Genomic DNA, 9,556 nt, shown 5'->3' with positions numbered 1-9,556 from the left:
ACTAAAAAGTAAATACTATTATTTAGACGGGAAGTTTCAAGTTTATCAATATGTGTCGAGATAATAACAACGAGAATATTTTGTGATAATAATTTAGTTTTAAAAAAGTGATAGCGGTAACTAGTAAGAAGATAAGACATAAAGAGTAATCATGTTATATATTTTTTATTTTTATTATAAATGATAAATCCTTCATAGGTATAATATTACAGCACAGGTATAAATGAAATATAAGTTATAATACTAAGCAGGGGCGTAGACCCGGGCCTACCCAACTTTTTCTATATATATAGAGATAAAAAAATTAATTATTAATAAGAATAATCATTAATAACTTTGTTTTTCAAGGGTTTATAGTGGGCCTACCCAAAAAAAAATTCCTAGCTACGCCCCTGATACTAAGTAGTTCAAGTGATAAAACCAGCTTTGAAGATAAAAACTTTATGGTGACTTAACGGTAGGGAACCACTGTTAAGAAGAAGAATAATGACTGAGTCAGTTTAAAGGAGATAGAATAAGATATCGTCTGTGGCCGATAGAAACAACTAAATAAATAGTAATAAAATTTACTATAAAATTATATAATATATATATATTAAGCAATAATAATAATTGTTGAACTATCAATTTCCAACTAGGTAAATTTGACTTTTTTTTAATCATATTAACAGTAGGTATTTGCACTATTTTATTATTAAAAGCAGATAATGAATTTTGTAATTATTAAATAATACTATCAATCGTATGAGGGCCTCTACATATACTTACTTCAAATAATATCAATCGGACTCTTAAGTTAAGTAATTGCCTATTTAAAAAATGTTAAAACCATTCAGATGACTTTACAAATACCCATAGATAATGCAGAACAAAATACAATGAAAGTAATTTTCTAGATGTTTTAAACAATATATAGATTAGTTTTATATTAAAATTTGCATCCAAATTTAAGGTATATTACTTCTTGCATAATTCTCTTCAAATAGAAAACCATGAATCATAATGTAGATATGTATGTACAAATAGTATAGTGTATCAATAGATTCAATGAATAAATTATTTACAAACTACAATGAAACAGGTCTTTTTTTATAATTTTAGTAAACCATAAAAAATTGTTGTGGCCCGTGAATATCTGAACACATAGTACACATACACAGAGTGTCCCAAAAAAACTGAGAGTAGTTAGAAACATATTTCTGAAATTGTACTCAAATTGTAACCTAACTATAGAGTGATTTGCGAGTTCATTTGAAAACAAATTTACAGAACAATGATTTTTTTTGTAAAAAAGCGAGCAACCCATGTAAAGCAGACAACAATATACTATGCAGTATACAATGCTCGGATCAAACTTCAAAATTACAAGCTGTTTTTCACTTTTGTAAGCAAATATAACATGTTACAGATATATATGTTAGTAGTAAATGTAATAGCCAGTCCTATGAAGCTGTTATAAAAACTGCAGAAATGGGACAAGTCCACATTTTCTAATTGTTCATGATGAGAAAACTAAATATTGATATGACCCCTTTTTTGTTGTGAACTGTAATTTCTGAACGCTATATTTGTTGTTTGGACAGTCGAATAACATATATTTTACAGCCAACGATTTGCTTACACATGTTTAGTACAAAATGATAATAAAATCAACATTTATAAAAATGGACTTGCTCCCTTTATTTCTGGCAGGGATCTAGCGATTCATTTATTTGATCAATATACACTTATATTACAATAGAAATTTTTTGAGTAGGTGCAATCTGATTTTTGAAAAAGACTGACTAGATCTACTTCATAAATTCGAGCATGAAGAATTAAAATCATGTTACGGTAATTAGGAGGTGATTCATTTCTACTAGGTATTTTCTTATGATAATAGCTTTCATTTATTCTAAAAAAAAAATCTAGAAATGATGATTTCTCTCTTCATTCTTTTTTCAATTTACCCAAGTATAACTTTATCAAATTATTACTTTACTAAATATACATCACTCGAATTAAATTGTTTTTTAAGTAATTTTAAACTTTTGAAAGTATGTATTGAATATATAATATATCATATCAATTTTTAAAACTTGGCTTTAGGCTTTGGTGAGTGAAGCCTCCTCTATGTTGATCACTCTGCAAAATGTTTGCCTGACTAACTGTTAAGACATTAAAATTACACAGAATAACACCATAAATCATAATTGACCGACACAAATTGTGTCCTTTCTTTAATTCGTTTCTAGACCTACATAGCCTATATTTACCCAAAGAGCCAAGGCGATTGATATTCCTATCGAAATATTGCTGAGGCCTGAGGCGTAGTGTACGGATCTTTTATTGATCAGAAGTTGTTTTAGCGGTAAGGATGAATCACTCGTCTTTACTAACCACACAGAGGTATTATTCTACGCCGCAACCACGGTTAGTAAATATCTACGACCCTTGCACCACAACAGCTGTGGGTATGAAATAAAATGGCGATCAGTCTTGAGTCGTACCAATCATAGTCCTTAGTCGGGCGTCATGACGCCGTCGGCCCTAATTTTCATGGAGTAAAAACAAATACATGTTCATGAAACTCTTGACTACGATTTAAAAAAGTCACCAGATTACTTGCACCATAATGCACAAATCAATTTGTAACAAAAAAATTGTTCATACTTCATCAAACAAGTATCACATTGAATTTTATAAAATACACTGTACATTGTTTTGTATCTCAAAGTAATAATTGTATCATTACATATCTGGTATAATTTATAAATATTTTTTTGGCGACATAAGCAATTTTTCAATAAACCACATTAAGCTTAAATTTATAAACTCATTTATAGCACAGCGTAGAGGCATCTATTTTGATATTTTTTTCCAACTTTCATAATGCATACGGTTGCTATTTTAGTACAAAAACATATATTTCTATTTTTGACAGCAGTTTTATAAATGCTCCGATTAAAGTTTTAAAAAACATTTTATTGCTACATAAAACGTATAAGTCATTGATTAATGATTGTGTTATAACCACAGAATAGATTAAAGCAGAATGGTCACTTTAATGTAAGCAAAAAAGTGACGGGCGTGTTCCAAATAGGCTATAATCATAATAAATGATACCTATACACAACTAAAGTAAAAATGTAAAATAGATATAATTTATTATGGACTATGGTTATAGCATATTTAGAAGATCTTTACCGTGTTAATTTTTATCAGTGTCCTCCCTTTGGTATAACTAAAACTTTTTTTTGCTAACTAATTATTTCTATTTAAAAAATTGTAAATTTTTAAAGATTTTTTTTTAATCATCATTATCATATTATTATATCAAACTATTATTGGATACATTTAATTTAACTGAAAATTTGTGAACTCGTAATTTCACACTACAGAATACGGTTAAAACTTAAATCTAGTTTTTTCTGACTAAAAATATATCGGTGTAATGGACAAGTTGCTAGTGATAAGGACTATTTATATGATAAGATAGAAAAACAAATAAAAATAATGTAATACACCATATAAATAATTGGAATCGGTATTTGGTAATAGTACAGTTTGATAATTTCTCCATATTTATTTACACTTTTCTGTATGTAAATTGTAAAATATTATTTATCATATGATTTACAATAAATGTTGCAAAAAACTTTCAATATGTATATAAATATAGCTCTTATTTCTCGCATATCATACAGCTTCTGTTTGGCAATTTTGGCAAACGCCACCAGAGGCCAGCTGCAGCCAACTACTTAGTGCTTTCTTTATCCAAAAATCAATAAGTAAGTACCTATAAAATTGGTATTTGATACAAAATTTTTATGAAAACGTGTAACTTCTTTGTATTTGTTTTGTTATAATTATATTTGCCGTTATTCAAACTTACAGTATCTTGTCTTGTAATGTTAATACTATATCATTAATATTTTACCGTACAAATTTGCTGTCAGATTTCTTTAAGAGTATCTATTGGTGACCATAACAATTTGATATTAACCATTGAGTGTGAAGCATCTGTTAAAAGAATGTGGTCGATGGTAATGTTTGTGTTTTATATTTACCTGCCTTTGTCTTGTCTCAGTTCAAAGAGAAGTGATGCAGCTAGGAAACAAGAACGTATTCTGTACAAGATTGAAAGATATCCTGATACCACATTTAGTTATAAAATACCAATTGAGGATGATGGTGACTATGTAATTCTATTGAAATTCAGTGAGACTAAATCGTGTGCGCCTGGAGTTAAAGTATGCAATTGTTATATACTTAAGAATATTATTATTTACTCTTTAATTCTAATTTCAGGTATTTGATGTTGTACTAAATAGTCAGCATATCATACCGTATAACTTGGACATTTTTAATGCGTACACTGATTATATTGAATTTAAAGTTTATCGTGAGAAATTATATTGGGATGAAGAAGTATCCGAAATCAAATCTAACAAAATCCGAGTCGACTTTATTTATGTATGTTGGTTTTTCATTTATTTATTAGAATAGCAGTCTATGATATCCGATTGAATATTTTAACTTTTTATCAGATGAATTTATAAAATTGAATGTCTTTAATAACATAGATTTAATAATCAAATACCTATACAATATAAAAATATTGTTTATTTTAAATAAATTATTTATAGTAATGTGAATAATAAATTTATGGGAGAGATAAACTCTCATAAAGCTTAAACAAATTTTAATTTTCAGGATATCCTACCATACTAGGTAGGTTATAATATCTAACATTCAATTTTAATACTTATTGTTTTGTGTAGTTAAAAATATAATTAAAATTGTATGTACTCTAATGTCTTATAAATAATTACCAAATAACTAAAAACTGGACTAGAAACCTCTTATGAAAGACTAGTAAGATGTTATTTCACTTTCAGCTTTAATACCAAAATATACCTTGAAGTACTTTTAATTACCTTAGGCTTGAATATCTTGATTTTTCATCTTTGAACAAAAATCTAATCAAACGTTATTATAAAGACTCAAACCAAAACTCCATAGATCAGTAATCGTACCTAAAAGGTACTTTATTGGGCAAAAATTCATCCATTCCCCTTCACAATAGAGAAATATACATATTTTAAAACTTAAAATTACAATGCTCTATAATTTTTTTTAAAATAGTCAAATTAGTTCCAAATTTATATAAAATATTCTTTAAACATAGTACTACCAATTATTATATTATGACTGACAAACTAAATAAATCTCATAAACCCTTTCTAAAAGAAGGGATATATATTTTTTCTTTATTTCACTTTTTTTAACAAAGTTTTAGGAATTTAGGCCTGAAAATTAGACTGAAGGTAGATCTAGAATGGAACTATAACATAAACAATTTTTCAAAAATCTGTAGTTGAACTTTTTTTTTGGAAAATTACGTAGTGAATTAACAGGTAACGAAAACATTTGTATTCAATTGTTAACTACGATATATGGGTAATTATGACAATACAATTTGATAGAAAGACGAACAACCCTATTGTATTCCCCCTAAAACTAAAAACTAGTTTTTAAGCACATAATTGTCATTAGGTACAATATTTTTAACAATATTCCTATTTTTATCTTTGAACACTGGACCTCTCTTACTCACTTGCTACTACTACTACTAATTTACATATAATACTTTCTTACTGTGCTTATTTTGGACTGTACTGGTTTGAATCTACTAATCACAGATTCGCATTGAAGTATTTATTTAAAATTAATTTTATCACTTTCAATTTTATTAATTTCTGTAGACCCGTGACTTTCCCGTCCCTACTAGTCCCCGACTCTACTGAATTGGCTATTTTTTATACTATTAGTTATTTTATGTGTTATATTCTTAATTAACTAAAAATATGTGTTCTATTAATAATTTATTTATCCACGTATTTCATGCTAAAAGAAACCAGTAAAAAGTGTGAAAAATGTATTTACTTTATTATTATGATATAATTTTTATAAAAATTTGTTCAGGGTGAACATGGTGCACCTTCCATAAGTACAATACTTTTCGCTAAAGGAAACATTAACAGTAAGGTTTAAATAAGTTTAAGTATATCAGTTAAAATATCTTTTCACAAAGGGCGTATTAATTTTCTTAGACTTTTCGGATGATGAGTTGGAGTGCAAAAATACAAAATTTGCAAAACCCATAGTAGCAGCTATTATGTTGTAAATTTGGCAAAAAACGTTATTAGGTCATGTGCTTTCTAATAGTTTTTAAAATTTTTAAATTCGTTTGGGGGTATTTGTTACATAAACAACCAGCTATTACCCTTTAAATTACTGCTTAATAATTATATATTTTATAAATATGAATTAAATAGTAATAGAGAAATGTTTTTATTATAGATGTACCAAAACTACTACAAGCGATTTATGACAGAGAACTTCAAGAACAAAGTATTGATTGGAATAAAAAACTTGAAGAACTATTTTTTCCTTGCCCAAGTATTTTTTCTAAACAATTTGTAAATTGTTCATTAGCTATAGTGTTTATGACATTTTTTTCCCTTTTTTTAGTCCGTTATCTATAAAAAAAGCTTCACTTTAAATATTGAACTCTTAAAAAAAAAAAGTTGTAGTAAGTGATTATATAGTTTGAAAAGGTGTATCGTTTCATTATTGTGAAAATGTACTTTTTTTTTTTAAATCAGTTAAGCTATCAAAAGATAATAAACAATGTAAAATTTGCCTTGAAAACATTATCATTTTTTGCACTTTAGTAATAGTTTTTTTTTTAAATAAATTTTAATTTTTTTCAATATTATTCTAAACTAATTTTAAACAATTTATGGCCCTGCCTACGCCCTATAACAGCACTGACCTTGAAAATTAAGGAAGTAAAAATGTTTAACTTTGGCATATAAAATAATTAAGTGTATGCGCTCTTATTAACTAATATAATGCTAATATAACAATTGAGTGGCAGACATATTTTTAGTGCAACCATAATTTGGCAAGCCAGATATTTATTCTGTACAATCTATACTTATTGGTATAACTTAAAAAAGTTCCTGATAGCCAATTAATTCCTAAACGCTGTTATTAGTGTTGGAATATTACCAATTTATTAAGTGTTACTTATTTTTTCTCGGTTTTTAGTAACGTAATTAATAATAGAAGTCCAATGCATTTTGTAGGCTGCACCTTGTCTTCCTCTTTCCATACAATTTTTTTTTAACAGAGTATTCTACGAGATAGGAGTTTTTCTTGGGAAGCATGTTCTCAGCAACAAAATAACTATAAATCATGTATAAAAAAAAATATACGTTAAAAATTGTCATCAATTGGTAATACTAATATAACTAAAAATAAGTTGACGTAATCAAATAAATATGATATACAAATCTTAATGTTATTTTTAGCTTTCAACTGCAGTTTTCACGAGAAGGACCCTTAAAATACAGAGTGATTCACTAACTATGATGAACCTGTCAATATTTGAAAAGACTTTAATTATTCTTTTTCACACTTTTATAGATATTAGTTGGCCTTAATTTAATAGGTTTCTTTTTAATCTATATATAACCTATGATACCCTATGAACATACGATTTTTCATTGGTAATGTACATTGACTGGCCGATAACAAATTTTGAGTAGTTACTTTTAAAGTTATTTAAGCTTAAAATTTAGAACAGGAGGTATAGTGCGTTAGAGTAATATTTGCAGTTAAAAATAATATTACACTATTCTTCCTCTTCTCCTAAATTTGAAACTTAAGTAATTTTGAAACTAAGTATTCAAAATCGTTCATCGACCAATCATTATTTTCAGCAAAAAATTCTTAAAAGGCGAGATAATACATGTATAATATAATTATGTATAAACGCTACCATTTAAAAATTTTAAGTTTATAAGGTTTTAACTCAAAGGAATAGGAATGTTCTATTTTCATATAAATATATATTTTATAGGATTTACGAAGGGGTTGGGTTATGAGATGCATTGATATTCATTAGAATTTATTTTCTTAGGAAATAACAAGAGTGTAATTTAACAATTTTTAGTGTTATTAATAGTACATTTAATAATGCTTAAGTATTTTAACATAGGTGGTGTTTATGTTAGTTAAATATAATTGTAAGAAAATAAATATTGAACTAAACAATGCTTGCATAACGAACATTGGATGGCTTATTAGAATATCCTACTTGTTAAATATAAACGTAAATGCCCGAGAGGAAGCCTAAATACAATAAAAGATTTTTCAGAATGTCAAAGGCTCAAGTTCGTGCACGAAATTATAAAAGCTAAAAAAACCAATAATTGGCCGAAGAGTCATATTTTTCTATGAAACATTTTAAACTCATGCAAACTAGTTTTAAACTTATCACAATATTTGACTTGTGCCACAGGTCAAGTACAGGATTTATACATGGGGGGGGGGGGCAAAATATATACTATTTGCTATTGTGCAAGGACAGTGTTTTCCTAAATATTTCTTGTATCATAGATTGATGAACGCATGAGGTTGCGCATAGAAACACTAATGGACAATTTGGATGTGGCACATAAACCGATAAAAGAGCTTGCATGGAATTTAATCCCAGGGACATTTGTAAGATACCGAAAAGTACCGAATACATCAGTAGTTTTGATGTACTGGTTCAATGTTTTAAATATTTAATATAAATATTCAATGATCGTTTAGATAAATTTTAATTTATTATTGAAAATATATTAATATTGTACAAATGTAATAGTCATGTATAGTGTTAAGTTAAAACATATTTTTTTCTGCCTAAAACATATTTACGCTATAAACTATATTGATACAGAAAATATAGTTCTCAAAACATTTAAGTACATCTTATAATATTATATAAAAGTCATAAGTTAAAAATACGTTATCCCAATTCTAAATTGTATCATACTTAAGCAATTATAAAAAAACAAACCATATTACTTATTATTAAAAAAAAATTAACAGTACCATTTACCGTTCATAATTTATTTTTATTCATAACAAAAGCTAATAAAATAAACAATATTTCTATACACCTAACGCGAATAAAAATAATTCTTAACGAAACGGTTTAGGATTGTGATATATCGAGACATGAAAGTCTCATATTTTTTAAGTTCATCTATATCACTGATTTTATTTTTTGGAGTGTCTTGGGTGTCTTCGAAAAATTGAATTTCCAATAAGTGGTCGAAAACATTCAGCTGGACTTTGACGATCAGAGACAAGTCAACGGCCGTCAGCGTATCGGACCTGTTCGTGGGGTTTTCGATGCGATTGCTAATTTGTACTAATGATGTCAACAAGGTACCGTTTCCGTTTAATTTTGAAATCGATGCGATCAACTGGCGAACGGCACTCAAATTTATCGGGTCATCGCCAGCAACATATCCGAATCGACCACTTTCGTCAGTCATCAACTTATCTATGTAAATCCGCAAGTAACTGTATAGATATTCGTAGAATGTAGCCATAATTGTGGACGCCGAAAACACGGGGTAGTGCTTTAACTTGTAGTAATCGCCGGAGTAGTATTTCAGTTGCTTTCGAACGAGTTTCGCTTCCTTCTTGATCCCGTCCCATAACCAGTAAT

General features: G+C 27.8%; 1 protein-coding gene across 1 annotated transcript; it reads left to right on the top strand.

The window, feature by feature from the left end:
* Positions 1 to 3,844: 3,844 nt before the first annotated feature.
* Positions 3,845 to 7,416, top strand: LOC126844792 (malectin-like). Its single transcript, XM_050583204.1, has 5 exons — positions 3,845 to 4,232; positions 4,291 to 4,455; positions 5,968 to 6,025; positions 6,346 to 6,487; positions 7,362 to 7,416. The coding sequence occupies exons 1-5, from the start codon at positions 4,014 to 4,016 to the stop codon at positions 7,414 to 7,416; spliced, it is 639 nt and encodes a 212-aa protein (XP_050439161.1). The 5' UTR covers positions 3,845 to 4,013.
* Positions 7,417 to 9,556: the final 2,140 nt, after the last annotated feature.

Source organism: Adelges cooleyi, unplaced genomic scaffold, assembly GCF_023614345.1.
Source record: "Adelges cooleyi isolate 19-005CV unplaced genomic scaffold, UGA_ACOO_1.1 ACOO_flye_CR_arks_rails_tigmint_CR_PRNA_651, whole genome shotgun sequence".
Lineage (NCBI taxonomy): Eukaryota > Metazoa > Arthropoda > Insecta > Hemiptera > Adelgidae > Adelges > Adelges cooleyi.
The sequence above is the reverse complement of the archived record's forward strand: the minus strand, read 5'-3'. Positions and strand labels throughout refer to the sequence as shown.

Excerpts from the sequence above, each read along its gene's own strand:
- LOC126844792 (XM_050583204.1), top strand. The coding sequence starts at position 4,014 with ATGTGGTCGATGGTAATGTTTGTGTTTTATATTTACCTGCCTTTGTCT. Across the intron at positions 4,456-5,967 it reads TCCGAGTCGACTTTATTTAT|GGTGAACATGGTGCACCTTC; the intron begins GTATGTTGGTTT and ends AAATTTGTTCAG. Across the intron at positions 6,026-6,345 it reads CGCTAAAGGAAACATTAACA|ATGTACCAAAACTACTACAA; the intron begins GTAAGGTTTAAA and ends TTTTTATTATAG.